We start from the raw sequence: 24,873 nt of genomic DNA, 5'->3' as shown, positions 1-24,873 counted from the left end.
AACAGCGTGAGTCGGAGGTCACCCCAGCTCACCTGGGGTCGCAGTCAATTAGGGCCCAGCCCCCGTGGAACCTCTCATCGCCGGGCAGCAGCACCGTCAGGTACGTCTGTAAGAGCTGGCTGATGAGCTCCTGGCGGCTTCTCTGGGTGCCCTTATGCAGGGCTTCATGCTCTTTCTCCTTGGTAAAGATGGAATAAAGATCTTCTGTCACTGGAATGCCTTGCATCAAATCTAGGGTAGAAGTATTAATACTATCATCATCTTAGCTTTACTGATGTGTCTTTTAGAAAACAAAAAAAGAATCGAAGGCCTAAAACAGAAATCATAAAAAAAAAAAAAAAGCAGAAACATAAATCTTTTCCACCTTAAAGAGGCTCAATTTTTTTTTTTAGACTGGACACCAAAAATATAAGCAACAAAAGAAAAAACTAATTGGATGTCATCAAAATTACACACGTTTTGTATTTCTGGAAATATTTCACGGGTGAGAAGAATGGGCTTTCCCTGTCTTCACATGTCTTCCCTGGGGCCTGGTGACCTGTAGCCATGTCATCAACATCTTCCTACTCTGTGCTGCATGCAGTAATGTGAACCTTTCCCACAGGATCTGCCTTACTTCTTTCTCTCCAGCCCCAGTGAACATCTCTATTGCATGTGAGGATGAATCTTTCAAGATGGATCTCATCTCAGATGTAAACAGTACACTGTAAACTTAGGTGATGAGTTCTGATTGGTCACAGCTAGCACTTAATAGGAGGATGGTACTCTGGGTGATAAGGGTGTGGAGGGCTGACACAGAAGCATGCCCTCTGCTCACACATCCTGCAGAGAAGGATGTGCTCATGGGGCTGCAGGTGAAGCCAACAGTGCATAGATCGGAGCAGACTCTAGCGTGGACCTAATGAGAAAGGAACTGGCCTTCTGGGTGTCATGAGAAGCCAGCTTGACTGATGAAGTTCATGGACACCACCCAATCCTGGGTGGAAGATGCTGCCCCTCTGTTCCTGAGGGGATAGCTCTGAGTACATCTTTAGTTAGTGTAGAGTCAATGGAAACTAGGGAAAAGGCTCAGTGGAAAAGATCTTAAAATGAACCAGAGTTATTTTGTATATGTGGGATTTTTTTCAATTAAATTTGAGTTTTTCAGATTAAAAAACAAACAAAAACTGCATTTCAAAATGTACTACCATGAAAGTGAAAAAGTCCACAAACACGTAAGAATATTTATAACTGTTCATCTTGTGGGAGATTTGCATACTTAATACATACAGAAGTGCTAACAGCTCGGCAATACAAAGCCTATGCAATTTTAAAACAAGCCATCTTAACAGACTAACTTCCTCCTGATGGGGTATGCAGCCGAAGCTCTAATAAACCATAGGAGTCCATTCCTTATGAAGACATTTTGGACACTGAGATCTAAGGCAGCTTATGAGAAAGAACATCTGCCAGCCACTGGCCTCACAGCAGGACTCGACAAGCTGCTATTGCTGCTGGCTTCTCCCTTAACCTTGAGGAGAACAAACATCAGAGCAAGATGAACAGACCTGGGACAGGCCCAGAGCACAGGTTCTCGGTGACATAAAAAAATAGGTACGTTAGCAAACAGAAGGAAGACATCTTTTTTCCCCCCCTTTAAATATACTACTAAAATCCAAATCTCACGGAAAGGGAAGCCTTCCTGTTCCTTACCTATGACAGCTTGCCTATATGCATCCTTGAACCGACTGAGGTAGTACCTATTTGCCGAGTTGACTCCATCTTTCATAACTCCTGCCAGCTTCCTTTCTCCTGTTCTGGTAAAGTCACCCTATCAAAGAAAAGGTAATTGTGAAATTTTTTCAAATGTAAGAAAAAATTTGGGGCTTTCGTTTGGGGCTTTCAATTCAAGACAAGAATTCCACAAGCTTTCAAATCATAACTTCATAAAGTCCTAAATATTGTATTTAAATTAAAATACATACTAATACTTGACTCTGATCTAATAAGCATGCCAAATATTATATGTAGTATTTATTCATGGCATCAAGCCTTCAGTTAAATGGCTCTTTAGGGAAAAGCCATTCCTGACAACTTGTAGAATTCCTACAATTTCTAAGATAAAACCAATTACATAACAAATGCCAAAAAGATTCAAAAAAAAAAAAAAAACTTTTTCAAGGCTCGTACCAGTTTATATTCCAAACGAAAATTTCAAGGGTGGAGGAAAGGCTTTGAGCTTGAATCTCAGGTGGCCTAAGCTGGTTTAACTCTGTAGCCAAGAATGACCTTGAACTCCAGCCTCCTGCCTCCACATCTGGAGACTGGGGTTATAGGCATGCGCCTCCATACCCAGCTTTCAAAAGAAACATTTCTAATGTGGGACAATGTGGGTAGTTCTCTAGAGTTTAGTGCAGTGAGATTTAACCATTTTGTGTGTGTCCCCAGCGGAGCATGAACAGTACCAGTTTGGCCTACACGGAGGCCCTGTCATAAAAACAAGGTTTTTTAATATGTATTACTCAACCAAAACCGAGAAAAGCTGATGTCTGTTGAACCATTGGTCCAATTTATTTTGTTTGGTTTGGGCTTGGCTGGGACTTAACTCCGGGCCTCACACATTCCAGGCAAGTGCTGTACTAACCAATCACAGGTTTTCAGAAGAGATATGGACTAGATGGACTACTATCTTGAAGGGAAATCAACATAAACCCAATTTAAACTGATTCAACCACTTTCTACTGCCCATAAAGAGTACCCACAAATTGAGAATTTGTTAGTAGGGACTATGTTTACATTTAAGGGTCTATGAAGAATAGTTTTGTAGGCTCTTTCAAAAACAATTTATAACAACAAAAACAAAGCACTCCTTCAGCACACACTGCATGTGAGGAAACAGTCCCAGCCCCCATACCCTATCACGACCTGTCATACAGGGCCCGCTATGTCCACTGAACAATTAGTGGGACAGAGTAGACAGTAGATAAGTGACTTGTCCAAGGTCCCTTAGAGGCAGGCTTAAGATTCACACTCAGAGAAGAAAAAAGTATCCCGGGTGGGTCAGGTGTTGGAGGAAGGTCCAACTGTGTTTTCAGATGCTGATTTCAGTACCTGGAGATCTGGTTACCACCCAGGCACTGTTATGAATGTTGAACTATCTCCTGTAACTATGCTTCCCAATTGTCCCTGACTGGCTGATTAAAAGGCCTATACCTGGGCAGCAGAAGTGAGAGGCAGAGTGAAAGTTCATGGATCTCGGGAAAGAAGGATCATGGGAGAAGGAGACAGGTACTGGAGAGGAAGGAATCAGAGAGCCTCGATGGGTTGGTGTGGAGAGGAGCACATGGCCAGAGCAGCTCCGACCCAGATGAAGAACAACAATATTTTGAGATTATGGATGGAAGGAATTATTAGAGCAGATGGCATGCAGCTGGGGCTTGGGAGGCCAAGGTAGCTTAGGAGGTAATATCTGCCATGCCCCGGGAGAAAGAAGGTTATTCTGAAATCTATCAGACGTTTGTGTCTTTCAGTGATTATAATAGCAGGTTAGATAATGCTGCCCTAATAATTACAGGGCTAATAATACACATTATTAGACTATGCTTTTAAATTATCTACAAAAGTCAGGGCCTAGCAGACATATTTTGTGTGTATATGGCTTTAAAACGCACACACAGCCAGGCATGGTGGAGCACAGGGAGGCAGAAATAGTAGGGTCTCTGTGAGTTTGAGGACAGCTAGGTGTACACAGTGACGTCTAAGATGGCCAGGGCTACATGGTAAGACCATGTCTCAAAATAAAATAAAATAAACGCACATTAACTTTCAGATTTCCAGAGTCCCACAAAACAAAACAAAGTGTTAGATACGGCAACAGGGGACATCCTCAGAAAGAGCATCCTTCCCCAGCCTTCTCCAGTGCACTGCCCCGAAGCCCCGCATAGGCCACCTATACCCTGATCTAATGGTGGACTCCTGCCATAGTCAGACATTCCGGAAAGAAATCAAGTACACAGACCTACCATCTGGAGCCCAGATACTTTTTTTTTTTTTTAAATAAAAAACAAAGTTGGTTTTGAACCTGAGATTCAAGGATCTACAATGAACCTACAGATAAGTTACCTTCAGAGCAGCTGTCCCAGCATACTGTTTACTGATGGAGTCGCCATTGTTTGCCCACATTATCTGGTAGATCCGATTACATTTCGCAGGTAGTGGCTGCTCCGGGGGCATCACACCTAGTTTTTTCAGCTAAAATAAACACATTGGTGAGTAGATAATATATGAGAAACCATAGCATGAAATATAGACTATAGTGCTATAGTCTATATTTATAGACTATATAGATTATATTTATAGTCTATATTTATAGACTATAGTGCTATAGTGCTATAAAGAGAAAAAGCTGACATAATTGAGGACCCTTGCATAAAAGAAGTGTTTTCAGATTTTGTGTGTGTGTGTGTGTGTGTGTGTGTGTGTGTGTGTGTGTGTACATGCTACTAAGAACATGGGGAGGCCAGAAGACCACTTGCAGGAGCCAGTTCTCTCCTTCCACCGTGTGTACCATGGATCAAACTCAGTTTCCAGGTTTGGTGGCAGTGCTTTACCACTGAGCCATCTCACTAGTTCCCTCAGACTTTATTTTTGAGACACAGTCTTGGTATGTACCCCAGGCTTGCCTAGAGTTCTGGATCCTCTTGACTCAGGCTCCTGAGTACTGAGATGACAGAACCGTACAGCATGTCCAACTCTGACACATTTTTTAAAGACTGCCAGGTGTGGTAACGCACACCTTTGTCCCCATCCCTTGGAAAACCGGATCACAGATGGACCTCTGCGAGCTCTAGGCCAGCCAGAAGTGCATAATGAGACCCTGTTTCAAAAACAATTACTAGCAAATAAAGAAAACACTGCTATCAATTACTATAGCTGAATAAGGGCCTAAAGAATTTTAACTGTGTGTCAGGGCAGAATTCAAGGGTTTTGGGGTGTTTGTTTTTAACATGAATTCTCTCATTTACTCGTCACAACACTCCTGTTTTAAAGATGTTAAGACTGGGTTTGGGGAGGTTTCCTGGAGTCAATATTCCATAAGGGCTTAAATTCAAAAGCCTTAGTAAATGTACTTTAAAAGAACAGAACAGAGAACAACCACTCAACCCTATGGGGCAGGGAAGACACCAGAACTCCAGCAGGTGCTTCCAATTTGGACTGTGGCCCAGGACACCGGTACGAGGGGCGGGAGAGCTGGAAGACGTACAGTGAAACACTGAGGTAACAAACAACAGGGAGGAAGCAGCTCCCATCCACAGAGCTGGGGCACAAGGGGAAGGGACCAGAGAGCCTTCTGCTAACAGGAATGCAGCAGGCAAAGGACTCTGTGGCTTCCCATTCTTGATCATGGTCTTCTCTAGTTCTGGTCCCCTACCAGCCCCACCCCTACCTGCCACTGCTGGCCAAAAGGAAATGGGACGTGCAGACTCCCAGCCACAAACACAGAACGGTGGGTCTTAAGCTCAGAGGAAAATGGAAAGTAACCACAAAATGCCCCCAACAGATTTAAAACTTTTACAAGTTGAGTACTTAAGAAAATGCTACCACATCCTTCTTAAAGTTACATTCCCCAGGTTTTCATTCAACAAGAATGTGTGCATGCTAAAAAATGTGCTACACAATATCTGACTTTGAAAGGATGTTTCACTATTTACTTACATATATAAGTTTAAACCATTTTAAAGTGAATATTTAGAAGTAAACGGACTCCAGATTACCTGCTGTTCCATGACCACTCTCGCAATGGCAGCTTGAACCACATTGGTGCGATCCAGGCAGTCCATGCAATTAACTCGAAAAATCCCTTCTTGCTTACATATGACCCCAGCCTGATCAACCCTTGTCAAGAGAAGCATGGGATTAATTTACAATTTCTAAAAAGTTTTCAAAAAACACAAATCTTAAAAATACGGCAACAGCAGCAGTAGCATTAGCTGGCAATTGTGTAGGCATATCCTCACAGGCTAGGCAGTTCTGGGTACTCCGCAGACTTTACTGTCAGTTATAAAATAACTTGGCAGCGAGGTACTGTTATTCCTGTGTAAGAACTAAAATCCCAAGAGCGGAGAAACTGAGAGAGCGAGCAACTTCCCTCCCGCTAACGACGGCAGAGCTGCCGCACCCCCAGGCAGTGTGTTTGCACACGGTTTATGCATTTTAAACACCATCTTGCTGCTCCCTTTCTAACTAAAACATACTAACCAGTTATGCCACCTGCCAAGGAGGCATGCAGTAGGCCTGTGCCGTCTAGCACGCCACCGTGTTGTCTTAACATCTAATCAGATGCTCTGTCCTGGCCTACAACATGATTTTTTTGCTACCTCCTGGAGTTTAGGCATCTTTTCCTACCCTGTTAATTTGAAAATGCCTAAAAAAACTGAAGCTTTCCTTCCCCTGAGGGATGGCAAAGGAGGAAAACAAAATGGAAGCCACAGAGAGGGGGAGGAACGGGTTTAAGGCCTTTAGGCGCAGCAGCAGCCTTCTCCCTCATCTGCCAACCGTCTGGCTGTTCCCTGGTCACAGGTGGCACCACCCGACGATGGTACCCATGAAAAGGAAGGGAACCGATCAGGGAAACACAGACGCGAGGCCAGCATAACGCCGCTGTTTGATGTTCAGTTGAACCAGATGAACAGGATTTCACAGACCAAGAGTCAAAACAACTTTATGTGACATACCATGGCGGTTTCAGGAAGAATGGCCCCATAGGTTCATGTATTTGAATGTTTGGTCCCCAGTTACTGGAACTGTTTGGGAAGGATTAGGAGGTGTGGCCTTGTTGGAAGCAGTGTGTTGTCCTTTTCAGGTCTCTCTGTCTTGTGCTTATGGACTGGAGGCAAGCTCTCAGCTACTGCTCCAGCACCATGCCTGCCTGCCTGCCTCTGTCACAGTCCCCACCGTGATGATGCTGTAGACTCTAACCCTCTGGAACCACGACCCTCAAATTACATGTTTTCTTTGTCACAGTGTCTCTTCACAGCTAAAGAAAAGTAACTAAGACAAATACCTACCAGCACCACTTCATGTCAAGAATAATGTCGTGAATGGCATCCGTTAGGATTTGAACATTCTCAAACTTCATTCCTCGGCTAAATCCCATTCCCCAGAACAAAAAAACAAAAAGCAATCTTTAGTATTATAACAATTATTTTAGTTTACTTAAGGTAAAGGGGGCTGGGGACATAGCTTAGTGTTAGAGCTCTTGCCTAGCATGCACGGGTTTTAATCATCCACACCATTAAAACAAACACCTTTAATCTCAGCATTTGAGAGACAACTCTGGGAGTCTGAGGCCAGCCAGGGCTATGTAGTGAGACTTTATCTCAAAACAATACAAAAAAATCTAAGATACTATTGTTTATATGTACATCACATCTTATTTACTTATTCTGTATATGTGCACACACGGAGGTCAGAGGACAACTTTCAAGAGTTGGTTCTCTCTACTGTATGGATTTCAGGGATCAAATTCAGATCATCAGGCTCGGTAGTAGGTATCTTTACCCACTGAGCCATCTCAGCAGCTCCTTAGGATCTTTACAGTAGCTCAAAAATCTTACAAAGAACTGTTAATACATATAGATGACTTGCTACTTCCGTATATTAGGTAATTCTATGGCAAACTGATACTTGGGCACATGTGTAAACACTGAAGCCTTACACACAGATGCTTCTTCCCCACAACTTTGTACCAAGGGAAATTCACAGGCAAATGAGGATTGTGGCAAAAGCATCTTGCTTTCAGAATACTAATAAAGTAAGGGTGTCAGCAATAGGGTTCACCTACTACTGCCCAATCAAAGCAGCTGGACAGAAGCGCTCCTAACAGTACGAGGAAGCCAGCAAGATGGCTCTGTCCTTCAGCGGCTATGCTTAGGCCAAAACTGGAACTTGAGTTCACAATGCATTTTGGAACTGAAAATACTTTAACACCAACTTACAGGCCTAGCTAGAGCAAAGTTCGCGAGCACTAACAGCAAGTAAGCATGACCCCTGTCCCTTCTGAGCAGGGTGGAAGGGACTTTTTCCTTCCCAGGAAGAGCAGAGAAAATGAAGTCCCTTCCCTCTCAGCAGACCCATACCAGTGTTCGTGGAAATCGAAGGAGACGTAGGTGAGCTTTGAGTTGTTGAAGAGCAGCACCTGCTTCAGGTAAGCATCGCCAATAATCTTCTCCCTCCCAGCCTGGTCTACCAGGTTAATAATAACCTGTGAGGATGAAGAGCAGCAGCATCAAGGTTAACTAGACCTCAGAACTGTGATGTGAGCGTAACAATTCACTTATAATCACATTTTATAAATATCTTACATCTGTGCTTAGAAACTAATCCACTCAAGTGTCAATTTTTTTCATGAAATTAAAATATTTGTTATGTTAATATTTAGCTGTGTGGGAACTGCTGACATCAATGGTAATAGTTCTAGAACTCTGCAATAGCCAACAAATACACAAAGTAAAACATGCTTCTTTTTAACAGCAAGTATTTTTTTTTAAGAATTTTAATGTGTGTGTGTTTACCCCTGGGGGCCCGTGGCCTTAGATCCCCTGGAACTGAAGCCATAGGCAGTTGTGAACTGTGGATGCCTGGAACTGAACTTGGATCCTTCTGGACCTTCATCTCTCCAGTCCAAACAGTATGTATTTTAAATAGTATGAACTTTAAAAAAAATTTACAAGTTAAACATTGTACTGAAATATGTAAAAGAAAATCTAAATACACAGGCATATTATCATGTTGCTGAATCTCAAGGTCCAATATTGAAAAGATGTCAAGTCTCCCCAAATTAATCTAGATACTCAACAACCCCAACCAATCAAAATTAATCTATATGCTCAACAATCCCAACCAAAATCCAACCAAGGTCTTTTCATGGACAACATAAGTTAATTCTAAAGTTCATCTGAAGGAGTAAATGTTTGGGAATAAAACTGAAAAGTAATAAACATGGAGGAAATTCGCCCTTCTTGGAGCAATTCTATAATTCTATATATTCTACACAGCAAGCAAGACTGTGGAACCGGACACGGGCAACTACTCAAGAGAACAAGGCTGACCGGGGGGGGGGGGGGGGGGGGGGGGGGGGGGGTACGGAGGACAGGATGGGAAAAAATTCCACATGCACCATGACCTAAATGTTTTTCTTCAAGTTATTTAAAAAAACAAAAAACCAAAAGCCACCTTCCACAGCTGTAGATGGAAGCATGACCTTCCAAACATAATATAAAAATTAGAAGACAAAGGAAAAGACGGACAGATGTGATAACAGAAAAAAATTAAATTACATATGTGTACAAGTGACATTATAAGCAAAAGTTAAAAAAAAGGAACTTCCCTGAGAGCATACCAGCCACACAAAACAGTATTTTATTGAGAAACATAAACGGAATAAGAAAAAAAAAAATGGGCAAATTTGTGCGCATGCGAGCATGTGCACACAAACACAAAACCAAAGTAAACAAGATGCCACAATGCCATTAATAGTAAACTGCAATTGTTAAGACATAAAATTGGTTTTTACACACATACAGGTAAATTTAAACACAAAACAGAGACCGAATTGGTGAACATGGAAAAACAAAAAGCTTCTCACTGTTCCTGGGGATATTAACTATGTGATCTCTGAACAAATCTTTTTAATTTACTGTTGTCTGTGTTGGGAAGGTGCACGGGCGTGTGACAGATAGCAGAGGACAATTCTGCAAAGTTTCCACAAACTGCTCCTGGTGTGGTACCTCCGAAAGCAAGTGAATGCTAAATACCAACTTTAAATGTATATACTGTTTAATTCAACAAGCTTGCTTTCACGAATCTATTCTGTAAACGCAAGTGCTCTAATTCTTGGACTTTTAAAATGGCATTTACTGTTGGGCGGCAGGGGTGGGGGAAGCACACCTATTGGCAGGGTGGAGGGGGAAGGTCGGAGAACAACCTTGTTGAGTCAGCTCTCCCCCTCCCCCTTTTGTGGGCTCCAGGGATGTGGTGGTCAGCCTTGCTCAGCAAGTGCTTGACCTGCTGAGTCATCTTGCCAGCTCTGCATTCTGCATCATCTGTTTTCTTTTCTTCTTTTTCTTTTTTCTGAGGCAGGGTCTCATTATGTAGCTCTGGCTGTCCTGGAACTTGTTATGTAGACCACGCTGCTTGAATTCACAGAGATCTACCTGCCTCTGCCTCCCAGGTGCTGGATTAAAGGCGTGTGCCACTCCACTCCACTTACTTTCTAAAAACTGAGTTTTTAATGTAGTCCAGACTTTGAATTTACTGGGTAGCCTAGGATGGACTTGCTCTGTAGACCAGGGTGGCTTCAAACTCAGAGATCTTCCTGCCTCCATCTCTCGAGTGCTGGGATTAAAAGTGCCTGGCCTGATTGTTCTTGTAATAGCAAAAAGTACTAGTATATTCTAAAGGTCCATCAGCTGGGAAAAGGTAGCAGCCAGAGAGTTAAGTAACAACAGGCTGCTACAGCACAGTAAACACACATCTCTCTGTGACCTGAGATCACTGTGAATGTGCTGGTGTCAGGTAATTCCTGCTACAAACAAATCTCAGAGCAAGTCTGGAAAGAGCAGGGCTCAATTCAGTGACTCCTGAAACCAGTGAGGACCCTGGTCCTTTTGGCCTTTTCGTTTTGCCATCCCCTCCACTGCTTTTTCCCTAGCAGTATACCGGATAAGCATCCTTCAGTTCATTTCCAGTCCTGAGACAGCTGCAAAAGTCCCACATCAAATCCAGACACAACAACCTCAGGGGCACTGTTGCTTCCGGTAATCTTTTATTGACGCAGTAAGCTTTTCCCACATCATACACCATCTGTCAAACAGCCCCAGCCTAAACCAATTATGGGCTGGCGCAACACTGCCACCAGGAGTGAGTCATACCATCGATGGGCCTCTCATCCCGCAAGCAATCACCCAGGAGGACACAGATAACTCAGATAAATGAACACCGCCAGGCTTCCGCTGGAAGCCGGAAGGTGTCTGCTCGGTGCACAATCTGGAAATTGATGTGAGTCAACGGGGAGCAGGGAGCAAACGTGGAGGAGTGCATGAGGAGGTTATTTCCTGGGCTTGCAAACCTCAGGGCTGCTCCTTTTCACAATTCTGTGTTACACTTAAATATGGCGTATTCTTTGTAATGCTACTTACAATCAGGAATATTGTTAATCCATGAATCAACTCACATTATTAAGGAATTCAAATGTAGAGTAAGACCAAATTGTTCCTGACCACATCAATCCCACACGCCTCCCTGAGCAGCCATCTTGCTCAGATGCTGCTTGCTATTTAAGTGCTAATTGCTCTCCATCCTTTTCCCCTACTTGATGTTTCTCATCTTTTTTACTTCAACTACCCCAGTGTGTGAGTCATGGCTTTAATTTGCATTTCTCTGACAATTAATGAGATGGCACACCTTCTCACATGTTTTTGGGCTTTATAAAATAACCCTTTACATAAAGATTCTGTTCAATTCTTTTTCTAGTTTTCTTTTGTACTGTACATCATTTTTAATGGATTTAGAAGACATTTAAGCTCTCTTCTCTCTCTCCCCTCTTGCTTTCTCTGTCTCTCCTCTCCTCCCTTTCTGTGTGCATGCTTTTCTCTCTCTCCTCCTACCCCTGCAAGAAGGCTGAGAGCTGCTTCCAATAAACCTGCATTTATATACTTAAAAAAAGAAGGTATTTGAATATGCTATATCCTAAGGGACCAAACCTTAACTATTAAAGATTTATTTTAAGTATAAGTGTTTTGCTTACACATATCTATGTGTACCACAGGTTTTGCCCAGGGCCCAGGGAGAGCAGAAGAAGGTGTCAGATTCCCTGGAGTTGCTCACGGTAGTGAGTCTCCATGTAGATACTAGGGATCGAACCCAGGTCCTCTACAAGAGCAGGAAGTGCTCTTAACTGCTGATCCAGCTCTCTGGCCTCTCCTACTTTCTGAATTTCCTTCCATTATCTTCATAATGCCTTTAAAATATTTTTTAGTTTTATGCATATGAGTTTCTTTGTGTATAATCAGAAATAATAAATAATAAAAACATTTAAGGTCAAAATTAAGTTAATCTTTTCCATTAAGGCTAGTGTTGTTTTGTACACGTGTGTATCTTTGTGTGGTAAATGCACGGCACAGAACACATGCAGAGGTCAGAGGCCAACTTTGGATATAGGTCCTTGCCTTCCACCTTGTCTGTATTGTCTTTGGCTGCACATGCTGTCTAGCTGGCCTGCAAGCTTCTAGGATTCTCCTTCTCCACTTCCTGGCTCATCTGAATAACACTGCAGGCACACGGCACAGTATCCGACGTTACATGAGCTCTGGGGAACTCTCAGGTCCATGCCATACCTGTGCGCCATGCACTTTACCCATAAAGCCGTCTCCCCAGCCATTACTTTTATTTGTAATAACTATTTTTTGTTTGTCTATTTATAAAGACAGGGTTTCTCTCTTTCGTCTTGGCTGCCCAGGAACTCACTACATAGACCAGGCTGGCCTCAAACTCACAGAGGCCTTCTTGCCTCTGGCTCCTGAGTGTTGAATTAAAGTCCTATGCCAGCACATTTCTTTGTTTCTTTGTTTTTTTCATCACTGATGTTTTGTTTTGCTTTGTATTCCAGGACTGGGTTTCTCTGGGTAGCCCTGGCTGTCCTGGACTCACTTTATAGACCAGGCTGGCCTTGTACTCACATCAATCTGCCAGCCTCTGCCTCCCTAAGTGTTGGGATCAAAGGTGTGCGCCAACACGTCCAGCTGTTTCTTTCTTAATTATATGTATGTGTGTATGTTTGTGTGGGGTTTGTGCATGGTGTTAAGCACAGCTGCACATGAGGCCAGAGATGTCAGATCCCTCCTGTAGCTGGAGTCACAGGGGATTGTGCTGAGACCCTAAATCAGGTCCTCTGCAGAGCACTACACACTCTTAATCACTGAGACAGCCCTCCAGCCCCAGAATAACCATTTCCTAGATGGGCATTACTCCTCACTAAGTGACTAATAAAATGGGACAGACAATCATATACTTGACACACAGGAAGATAAGGTAACTGCTTTTGTAAACGCTGCTTATGACTCCGAGTCAAAGATACACTACACTGTCTTCAATGTTTAACCTTTCATATTCAGATCAAGAGTCTTTCTCAAAATCATTTTTATATATGCTAAATGGATAGAGGGTACCAAAAAGAAAAGTACAGTTAAGTATTAGCATGTTTTATTTTAATTGGTAATAACATTAAAAGTACCTGTACCAACTTATGCTGTTGCTAGCAATATTTGAGTTTCCGTTTTTAAAAGCAAATACCTGTCTTTGTGTATTATCAAACTATCTAAATTTTTAATATGATTATTAAAAAATGATTTGTTCTTTCCTGAATTTTTTTTTTTTTTTGTCTTCCTATTCCATATGTTGCTGAAACTACATGAAATCTCAATACTAACTTGGGAAGAATTGAAGTCATTCACCACTGTGCCTTGCTATCCCTCAACCAGGAACACAGTATCTTCTCTCCCTTCTCCTTTTCTTTCCTTTGGGGACAGGGTCTCAGTCTGTTGCCTGGCTATCTGGGCTGGAACTCTCTACCTGGACAAGGCTGGCCTGGAAAAATGACTCCCACGTCACTACACAGTCAGACTGGTCATTCCTAATAGACAAGCACATTACTGACTTTCATGTATTAATCTTATAGCAAAATTACGGCGCTTGTTTTTCAACCTAGTAGTTTTCAGTCCACTCTACTTTATTTGGTTGTATCCCATGCCTCCTCCTGAGATGCCGGTCCCAGGCTGTGACAACCGACGGCGCCTACTCCATCTCTGAACAGTCTAAAGCAGCTGACTCCAGGGTGTTCGGACCTTATCACGTGTAACCTTTATGCTGACTGCGGCTGTCTACTTATGAGCAGTACTTGGTTTCTTTCATGGAATTATACATTTAAGGAAATGTTTCTTAGCACATATCAAAGCCCACCTGTTTTTTGTAAATTTTCAGTTGTTCTTCGAAATGGGCGCAGAAACAGTCCACCGTTTCCTTCTCACCTGCAAAGAAGCAACACAAAATCTATTTCTCCTTCCCGTGTGGAAACAGATGAGTGTGCCCGATCCATTATTTCTGTTTGTTTGGTTTGGTTTTTAAGATAGGGTTTCTCTGTGTAGCCCTGGCTGTCTGGCTGTCCTTGAACTCACAGACATCTGCCGCCTCTGCCTCTGGAATGCTGGGATTAAAGGAGTGTGTCACCACTGCCAACCCTATTCTTACTTCCTAATAATTTATTGTCAATTTAAATGTAAGACTGGCTAACCGTCATTTTAAACTAAAATTTCTGTTTTTCCAGTTGGGCTGAGCTGAAATGTATCTGAAAGTGCCAACTGTGAAATTATGAACACACACACAGGCACATATATGGAAGCACAGGCACACACGCGTGCGCTCACGCACACCCTCCCTTTCAGGGAGGTTTCATGTGACTTATAATGAGAAAACAAAGATGATATTTTGGTACTAAAGTTAAAATACTCTAAGAAATTAAATCTTGAAGGTTTTACCTCTAACTGATTTCCCAGGCACTGCCGTCATCTAGTCAGCACACTGCCTGCTTCTGCAGACGCTGGCTACATTCACCCTCTCCCAGAGCTAAATGTTCTAAAAGATAAGCTTCAGAGCAGCGGCAGTTCAGAATCTGAGATGAGGTGCTTTACCGCAGAGCAGGGCGGGCGAAACTGCAACATCCAGGAAAGGGCTTAGTCCTGAGTCTAGGACCCCACCTCTGACTGTCACCTGTGAGGGCAAGTCACAGCGGGAGGCTTGGCTTTTGTTGTTGTTTTTAGTACAGGGACTGAACAGGGCATCAGCAGGCTCTTCAGGAAACCATACCTCAGCCACATCCCAGCCCTGAGAAGTATTGTTTTAAATGAAACAAACGTATGCCTATCTATCAACTGATTTTTTTTTTTTTTAATTCTCATTGAAATCTTCACTTGCAAACCAAATGATTGATATGCTTACTTTTGTCTAGCCGAGGTCTTGGATTATAGCGATACCCAACCTGGCTCCAAAAGACGGGCACAGAGCCTCGAGTTTGAATAAATGACAGGGTGTGATTATGAACATGAATTAACTGCTCAGTCTCCACATAATTTGCAACATTTCCATTTTTATCCACTCCTCTTCGTTTATAGCGCATTCCTGGAAGAAAATTAAACAGAAAGCGGCAACGGTTATAAAATATGTGCTTAGCTTGGCTTGGTGCTGGAGCACACGCTTGATGTTTCAGTGCTCTTGTAGGCTGAAGCAAGAGAATTACAAGTTCGAGGCCAGCCTGGACTATGCAGCAAAACTCTCAACAAAACAAGAGGCTCCCCCCATCCCCCGTCTGACTAGATTGTGCTTTAAAAGCCTTGGCAGCTTATGCACAGCCCACAGGTAAATAACAACTACGCAAGATTATAGCTGTACCATCACTGCTAAGTTGGATCCTTTGAATGAAAGACAATGGCTTTCCCAAAGGGCTTAGTTAGCACTCTGAGAGGATTTATCCCTGCGACGCAGGCTTTTAGTTGAACACTGTACTCAGATACATCCCAGGTGACTTTCTTCTGTCTGTGTGCATGCCACCTGCTCTGATTTACTAACTTTCCTGCTCCTCTACAGCAGAAATCAGTCTCTAATTGCATCCCAGTATCTGGAGTTTGATCTAACTGTGCTTTCAAGTCCATGATTTGCATTTCAACACCTCTGCAGCTTCTCCATTCTCTCCTGCCCAGGCTTTACATGTTTTTACTGACCTGCTCTGTGCCTACTCCTGCGCGATATGAGAGCCACTAGAAACCGTGGGTGAATGTCATCGACACAGCTGGACTCCTGAGCAGGGGTCTCTGGGCTGCTCTTCTCATCATCAGAGGACTCGTAATTCACCACGAGTTCCTCGATCTGCACAAAGCCCTGGATGATGGGGACGATCCAGAAGTCCACCTCCGGGGTCTAGGATGGAAATGAACACCGTCGGTTATATTCCACACAGAGCTGCTGCTGGCCTAGACCCAAACAACAATCCACACACACTGCCATCCACCTGCCACAAGCACAAGCCCTTCTCAACCCCATGTTCCACTAACTGGACATCAGGGAAAGAGGAGAGCAAGAGGGCCTTCCCTTTCCTTTACAGTGGTGTTCTTAAGAGCTGACTGACGGGAAACACAGCCTGGGTGCCAGACTGTTCCACACAAACTCAAGCTCCACTACCCACAAACTCGCTGACAGAAGCTCACTCACCTCGCTAGGCCTCAGTGTCCTCCTCTGTGAAATGGGACTACTACTGCCTCATAAGGCTGTTGTGAATAATGAACAGTGCATGTAAAGTAAAGCACAGTGCCTGCCAAGAGTAGTTAACAAATGTAGTGCTTATAAGTATTCCTCGCGGTATAGGAAAGCAAAGCTTTAAAGTTGTTTTCAATCCTCAACTGCATTAGCCTATAACAAAATGAAACCAATCCTGATCATTTCATTTCAAAACATAGTTTACTCTTAAACAATAATAGTAGTAGTAATAGTAATAATAATAATAATAAAGGCTTGTGTATTAGCCGGGTGCAGTGGTGCATGCCTGTAATCCCAGCACTCAAGGAGGCAGAGGCAGGCAGATCTCTGTGAGTTCAAGGCCAGCCTGGTCTACAGAGTGAGTGCAGGACAGCCAAGGCTGCACAGAGAAAACGCTGTCTATTTGTATGTGTATGTGTATGTGCCTGCTTGTCTGTATGTGCACCAGGTGTATACAGTGTCTTCAGAGGCCAGATGATGGTGTCCAATCCCCTGAAACTAGGGTTACTGAAGATGGTGAGTTATCTCGCCGGTGCTAGGAGCTGTCCCCAGATCCTCTGCAAGAGTACCCAGTGCCTTTACCCACTGAGCCTTCTCTCCAGGCCCCACAACTTTTATTTTGAGGTAGAGCTTCACTGTGTAGCTGAGTCAGGCCTGGAACTTCAGTGGTTCCCTTGCCTCACTACTGTGCTCAGTTTTGTTGTTGTCATTTACGGTGCTATGAATCAAACCCAGAGTCCCATGAATGCCAAGAAAACACTACAACTGAGCTCTGTCTCGGCCGCAGCTTTACTTCATATTCTGCTTTAGAGAAACGCCAGCCTAAAATTAAAATAGTAAATGAACAACAGAAAGTGTCTTATTTTAAAATGGTATCTAACATAATTAGGATGATACTGTTCAGAGATTTATTCTTCTTCTGTTCTTCTAAACATATTCAGATTTTAAACCAAATACTAGAGGTAGAAACATGATAGGAAGTTCAGCATCATCCTTAGCTACATATTAAGTTTGAAACCAGACTGGCCTCCAGGAGACCCTGTTTCAGAAACAACAGCATAATAACACTGAGAAGAAGCTCAGTCAGGAACGTGCTTCTCCACTGAAGTAGAGGCTGGTATGGAGCACATGTCTGTAACCTAACGATGGGGAGGTGGATTCAGGTGGACCGCTGGGGCTCACTGGTTGCCAACCCTGCTTGGTGCACTCCAGGCCAGTGAGAGACCTTGTCTCTAAATAAACCAGGTGCCTGAGAAGCAACATCTGAGGCTGCCTTTTGTTCTCCACATGTACACACACAAATGACCGCGTGCACACACACCACCAACACCACCAAAACAATAATGAAACAAATACTCAAAACACTGTCTTGAGATAGGGTCTTTCTACGTAGCCCAAGCTGGCCTGGAACTCACAATCCTCCTGTCTCAGCTTCCGAGTGCTAGGATCCCAGACATGTACCACCATATCTATCTTCAGCATCAATTTCAAACCTACCTTTCTTTCTGTCACTACTCACTTAGGGTTCCATTCATTTCACAGCTTCATTTTGTTTTATGTTCTCTATACGTCAGATCTTCAGAAGGTTAGGGTTGGAAACAATGAGGTAAAGGGTGGCCCACATTGATCATTTTTAACACTCTTCCCACTACTATACTTTTGTTCTAGCAATAAACCCAAGATTCTTGACAGGAACATAGAAACACATTGCCAAATGTCCTCTTTATCCTAAGCCACCAGCTTTAAATAGTAATGTGACCGTGTCTGACAAAAGCTCACCAACACTGGAATTTCCACACTGTCATCATAAAGACAAACGCTCATTATAAACACCCTTATTTGTTTCCTGTCACTGAGCTTTGAGGGTCACAGCATGATCAGTATCAGAAGCGAAGCCCATGCCTCAACCTCAGTGGAGACACGGAAGTATCTGGCTGAAGATGCCTCTAGATAAGAACTCAAGAACTGTTATGAACTGTCAGTAAAGGGGAAATGGAAGAAGGAAAATAACTGAAAGGCTGAGGAAAAGATGACCATATTCCATTACTTTTGTCTAGTACTCGGTGTCCAAAACACACAGCACGCAGGAGGCCTCAGGCCTCACTCTCCAAAACGTATGAGGGTGGGGTCGTTAATCTTCAGTCAACGTGCCTGCACCCAGAATCCCCTGGAGAAGGACTCAGATCTCTGGGTGCACCTTTGGGTGTGTTTCTAGAAAGAATCAACTGCAAAGGAAAGATGTGTCTTGAGTGTGGGCGGTATCATCCCACCATCTGAGGCCCAGACAGTATAGACGAGAGAAGTGCATGTCAGTATTCCTCTGTCTCTCTACTGCCTAAGCCCACCATGACAAGATGCTTTCTCCGACATAGGGATGTACTGAATTCTCCGAAATCACCAGCCAAAACAAACCCTTCTTCCCTAATCTGTCCACCTCAGTCATCCTTATCACAGTCATAAAAATAACTATACTCAAGCACTTCTGCACAAAGAAAAAAAAAGAAAGTAACCATCAAATCAGAAAGAAGCAGGCAAGATCTCTCGAGCACACGCACACCCTAATAAATAGAAAGGGGGGAGAGAGAGAGAGGACTCCAGGAAGTGCTCTCTCCACATCAGGTAGTTTTCCCTAAACACAGCACTAATAGTCAGGCCTTCGAGATCCGTCTACTCCAAACCCCAGGGGAAAAACCAGAGTGGTATCTTACAGAATACCTGGCTTCTGCAATCCCAATGGATATAAAAAATATGAATTTATCTTTACAGGAATTCTATGGACATTATTGGTTTCTTGGGCGTATTACTACCCTCACCCATCTTTTCCTGGAGACAGGATCTTGCTATATAGCCTAGGATGGAGTTGAACACACTTACAGAGCCCAGAGGACCCCAAACGTGTAACAAGCCTCTTGCCTCAGCTTCCCACATGCTGGGATGACAGGTGTGTGACACACATTCAACTAAATAACTTCTTGAAGAGACAGGCTGTCGGCAGAGGAGGTGGAACTGCAGGACGCCTGAAAGTAATGCCTTCATTTTCATTAGTTAAATGATTATCCTCAGTATGGGGAAACATCTTAATAAGATCTCAAAATTCATCCTCACCAAGTAACATTTGCTTAACAGTTGCAACTAATGGTGTCTTAGAAGCATCTACTCACACCAATCTCAGTCAGATCTTGGATCATGTACTTATTCCAGAAAAATCGGTCATCAGCCTAGAAAAAATGGAGGAAAGGATAAGCTCAGGAGCACGCTACTTAAGTTTCCTGTAAAAGGCAACTAGGCACTTGTCTAGGAGCCAGCACTGCTCTCTCTGCCTTGTGCGCTGTACCTTCTGCCAGAGGGGGCGGCCAGCCCTCTCCCCAGCGACCTGCCTCTGCACTGAGTTGGTCAGGTCATAGGTCAAGCTGTAATAGAAGGACTCTGAGTCCATGAACATCTTCAGCAATTCCTCAAGTAATCGCCTCTCCAACTTCTCCTTTTCTTTGCTTTCTTTAACCTGTAAGAAGTCAATCTGTAAGTACAGGAGTCAGATAGAAAGTTTATAGATAATGCAAGACTTCAAGTAAGGACAACCCCCAAAACACAGGACAGTCTTCTGATACATTAAAAAGAATTAATTACCCTCAACTTATGACTAATCAAAGACGGATTCCAAGCCCATGTCAACCAAACTCTTACTTTCTTTTTGTTGGGAGCAGACACGTTGGATTTGATATTTGTAAATGTCTTCAGTAGAAACTTGGAGTCATCAGGAGATGGTATAATCTTCTCTGGCTTGTTAATTCCAAAATGATGCTTCTTACAGAGCTAAATACATTTTTAAAAGGATGATTCATTATTAATTATTATCTGCTTTAGATGTTCAAGTATGAGTCCAGAAGTACATGCCACTGCTTGTGCATTTGGGTTAAAAGCAGACCCTAAGAATTAATGAAATGACTAAGCAGGTAGAATACAGCTACAATTTCAATAATTAGAAGCCACACTACAAATAAAATACAAGAATACAGGAAAGGATGCACTTAGGGTTAGAGGCAGAACAGCCAGGTTCAGAGCATATCCAAAAGATACAATGTTCTGATCAAGGTTATTAATGCTTTAAAAACTGTCATCTAATAATAAACTACACACACCTGCTATGCCTCAAAGTCATTACAAACATGAGTTTTAATATTTGTTTATGCTAACTACCTGAGTGTTTTAGTTGAAAAAAAAATGCCCTGAGTCCACTCTACTGAGAATCTTAAAAGCTGGACCTTTCAACACTCTCTCCTCCTATCTTTACACACAATAATGAAATCAACAAATAACATAACTTGGGCCCAGAGATCAGTTAAATTTAAAGAGCAGTAATTAGGAGTTTTATATAAGGAAAAGTGCAATCCGATTGGCAAAGTAAGGAGGAGGAAAATGTGACTATGGAATGTGCTGAGCAAGAACAGGGACAGACAGTTCTAGCTGGTGAGAGTCAGTTATATGCTTTATTTTATAGGCTGCTTTGGCCATGGTGACCAACAGGTTAACAGAAGAGTAACAAAGACAAACACCTTTGTTTTTAGTTCCTTCACCTGCTTTTATCTCAGCCTGGATGACAGTTCACTTGGGCCTATTACCCCTTAACTTCTTATCAGAAAACCCGAAGACCTCTGAGAGGCGACCATCTTTTTTTGAAATTTATTAAAAATTCATTTAATAGGGACTGGAGAGGTAGTCCAGCAGTTGAGAGCACTTCCAGAGGACCCAGGCTCAATTCAGCACCCGCATGACTGTTGAGTGCTCCAGTCCCAGGGGATCCAACCCCGTCTCCAAGGGCACCAGACGTGCCTACCAAACACAGACACGTATGCAGGAAACACAACATAAAAACTTTAATTAAAAAGAGTGTGTTTACAAACTCTGCCCTGAGGATACATGATATCCATCATCGACTATTTAGCATAAATATTTATTTATTAGCATTTAGCATACATACTCATTGGATTCTTTATAAAATATTAATGTTTGTATTGTGGGATAAGGCTTAGATTAAGTTGGGGGCATCAGATAACACATGGAATAAACTTTTTGATATGGAAATGAAAATGCCCTCCATTAGTTTATGTATTTGAATACTTAGTCCCCAGTTGGTAGCACTGCCTGGGAAGGTTGTGGAACTTTTGGGAAGTGGAGACTAATGCATAAAGTATGCCAGTGGAGTAGGCCTTGAAGTTTTATAGCCTTGCCCCATTCCTGCTCTCTCTTCCTTCCTCCTTCTTTCCTTCCTCTCCTTCGTGAGGATGAAAATGTGATCAGTCAGCTTCCTTGTGCCTGCTGAAATGCTTTACCTGCCTGATGCCATACCTGCCCCAACATGATGGACTCTGTCCTCTAAAACCATAGCCTTTTCTCTTCTAATTTGCTTTTGACTGAATATTTTACCACAGCAACAGAAAAGCAACTAATATACTCTGTGTGTGTGTGTGTGTGTGTGTGTGTGTGTGTGTGTGTGGTGGGGGTGACAGACAGACAGACTCACTCATTCACTCCTGGCTAGCCTGGAACTTATTATATAGATTAAGAAGGACTTAAACTCACAGAGATCTACCTGCCTCTGCCTTTCAAGTCCTGGGATTAAAAGTGTGTCCCACCATGCCTAGCTAATACACTTTTTTCCCAATATACCTCTGATTATTACATGCAAGTCTGTGCACAAAACCAACTAAAAACCGAACGGTAACACAAATACAGCTTCAAACAATTCAGATAAGAATTACAGATCTATGTAACAAAGCCTAAACTCACTGAACCACCTTAACCAAATGTCATTCTAATGAGTATTCTATAATCTTCTATATAATTACTTTCAGAAAAGACAAGTACAGACCACTATCTCTTCAAATGGTTAGAAGGCAGCCCTATCAGAAAACAGTGATAAGAGAAATTATTTCTCGGGAACCCTTCCACTCCTAAAGTATTTTGTTTGGACAAGATCCTTGGTTATGCGTGGATGCTGACAGCGTGATACTGATGCCAGGTCACCTCCCCTTTTCCGGAGGCCCAGGAGTTCCCTGGAGTGTATGACAGGCCCTCATTACAACTCTGACATGTGTATATGTATATATGTATATAGATACATACACACATGTATATATACATGTACATATGTATATAAATATACCACTAGCATAAACTCCCTCAATTTTTCTATTATTCTTGCAAGTTGTACTTCACAACCAAGATTAAAAACTGATGCTGCTGAAGAAAAGGAAAACAAATGGTTTTACTTTCAAATGTGTTATCTGTATCCATTCTGAGATAAAATTTTAAACAGCTTTCTGATGGGAAACTAGGCATGGAAAATGATGCAGCTCTCTATTACGGCAATGAGATACAGCAAATAAGATATGCAGGCATGGAACATAAGCCTTTGGTGCTTTAGGGGTATTTTTTTCAAAATGCATAATGCATGCCTTCTCATTTGCTTAAGCCCTAAAGTTCCACCCATAGCCACATACATTTATATTTTTAAGTGATACTCTATATTGGAAAGCAGTGTGACAGTTCCCAAAAACAGTTAGGTAGAATTACCAAAATGACCTAGGAACTCTACACTCAAGGGAAATGAAAACCTATGTATACCAACGCTTGTATGGTACAAACTTGTGTACTGCAGCATTATGCATAAAGGATTAAAAGTGGAAACTCAAGTGTTCATCATCAGCTGATGCTAAGTTTTAAAAAAGGACACTTATACAATGAAAGAGTATTTGACAATAATAAGGAATAAAGTGCTAGTAAATGCTATAACAAATAAACTGGCAGGGAAATAAGCCACATACCCAGCTCAGTTAAAAACACAACTGAGGCAGAAACTATAAATTCTAATATTAGACTCTACAATAAGACCACTTCTGCTCCAATTGCAGAAAACAACCAGCTTCAGCAAATCTGAGGAAGCTGACCTGACTAAACAGCTGGAGGACTCTGCTGGGAAGGCTGGCAGCAGTGGGTCGCACAGAACAATAAATTGGCTTCAGTCAGAGAGGCGTGCTGCCGTGGAGGACATGGGCCAGCTTCATGAAAGACAGTAGTGCAAATACAAAATCTCCTGGAAATCTCTACTGAGAATGCAATCAAATGAAAGCACATCAGCTGTAGGCATGATTATCCAATATTAACTTCTTTTTTAAGGTTTATTTCTGGGATGCAGAGATGGCTTAGCAGTTCAGAGCACTGAGTGCTCTTCCAGGGGACCAGGATTTAATTCCCAGCACTTACTTGGCTCACAAGTGTCTGTAACTCCTGTTCCAGGGGATCTGACACCCTCATACAGACATACATACCGGCAAAACACCAATGTACATAAACTAAAAATAAGTAAGTTATAAAAAGATTTATTTCTATTTTATTCGTGTGTGTGTGTGTGTGTGTGTGTGTGTGTGTGTGTGTGTGTGCGCGCACGCGCGCGCACATGCTCCATGTATGTGCCAGTGCCATAGAGCCCATTGGATTCTCTGGAACTGGAGTTACAGGCATTTGTGAGCAATCTGACATGCATGCTGGAAACTAAACTCAGGTCCTCCAGAAGAGCAGTAGGTGCTTTCAACAGCCATCTCTCCAATCTCTGGCCATTATTATTTCTAAGTGGTAGTATTTTTTTACCTTCTCCGTTACAATCAGACAAGTAAAAAGCATGTTAAGCTTCTAAAAGCTCCTTATGTTTATATAAATTTTTGAGGCAGGGTCTCATGGAGCCTAGCCTGGGGTCAAACTTATTATGTACCTGAAGACAGTCTTGAATACCTAGTCCTGCCTCCACAGCACACACCACTCCTGGCTTTAAAATGTCCTTTCAATGGGGTGTACATAACAGAAAGAAGGAGATGACACATTTAAATTAATATATTAGATTAGAAGAAATGTTATGATTGCCTGCTACTCAGTGTTGCAAAGTTCCTTTATTATGATACAGATTAAAAGTAAAGGGGAAAAGGCATGACAATAATTTCTAAAATATGAAATACTTTCTCTATAGTTACTACAACAGTCCGAACGACAACTATCTCCAATGAGCTGGCATTTGGAAACCTGATCCCCGGTTGCTGGTGCTGTTTTGGGGAGGTTTGGGATATGGGCCTTGCTGAAGGAAGTACATTGCTGGGACAGGCTTTGAGGTTTCAAATCCACGCCATCAGCGGTTCACTCTCTGTGCTTCATGTTGAGGTTTAAGAAGCTCTTAGCTTCTGTTCAGGCCAACAATGTTTGCCACTCGCTGCTGTAACGGGTTCTTATCCTTCTGCAACCACAAGTCCAAATAAACTCTTTCTTCTGTAAGCTGCCTTTGTCATGGTGTTTTAGGACAGCAACAAAAAAGTCTTACCCTTTCCCCTAATTTGCACAAGCCATAACATATTCCCATTCCTAACACGAACCACAATAAGCACTCTAGTTCAAACAGCCTGAGCAGTCACTCTGGGGAGATGGCTCAGCGAGTAAAGTGCCTGTCACACAACCCTGAGAACCTGGATTCAGATCCCCAGTACCCAT

General features: G+C 42.6%; 1 protein-coding gene across 4 annotated transcripts in view; it reads right to left on the bottom strand.

Moving 5' to 3' along the window:
* Positions 1-24,873, bottom strand: part of Inpp5f (inositol polyphosphate-5-phosphatase F) — an 87,038-nt gene that overhangs the window by 17,927 nt on the left and 44,238 nt on the right. For 3 of the 4 annotated variants that reach the window (XM_055608809.1, XM_055608808.1, XM_055608812.1), the window contains exons 4-15: positions 20,026-20,154; positions 19,676-19,843; positions 19,503-19,559; positions 15,810-16,005; positions 15,031-15,210; positions 13,996-14,063; positions 8,118-8,242; positions 7,047-7,124; positions 5,754-5,874; positions 4,102-4,230; positions 1,693-1,810; positions 33-231 (exon numbers count right to left, since the gene is read on the bottom strand). In XM_055608809.1, coding sequence (XP_055464784.1) covers positions 33-231; positions 1,693-1,810; positions 4,102-4,230; positions 5,754-5,874; positions 7,047-7,124; positions 8,118-8,242; positions 13,996-14,063; positions 15,031-15,210; positions 15,810-16,005; positions 19,503-19,559; positions 19,676-19,843; positions 20,026-20,154 — 1,568 coding nt within the window. Of the gene's footprint in view, positions 1-32; positions 232-1,692; positions 1,811-4,101; positions 4,231-5,753; positions 5,875-7,046; positions 7,125-8,117; positions 8,243-13,995; positions 14,064-15,030; positions 15,211-15,809; positions 16,006-16,296; positions 16,319-19,502; positions 19,560-19,675; positions 19,844-20,025; positions 20,155-24,873 lie in introns of those variants that run through there. The other variant, XM_055608811.1, reaches the window with a different exon arrangement.

Source organism: Psammomys obesus, unplaced genomic scaffold (assembly GCF_907164565.1).
Source record: "Psammomys obesus unplaced genomic scaffold, mPsaObe1.curated_primary_1811, whole genome shotgun sequence".
In the NCBI taxonomy this organism is placed as follows: domain Eukaryota; kingdom Metazoa; phylum Chordata; class Mammalia; order Rodentia; family Muridae; genus Psammomys; species Psammomys obesus.
The sequence above is the reverse complement of the archived record's forward strand: the minus strand, read 5'-3'. Positions and strand labels throughout refer to the sequence as shown.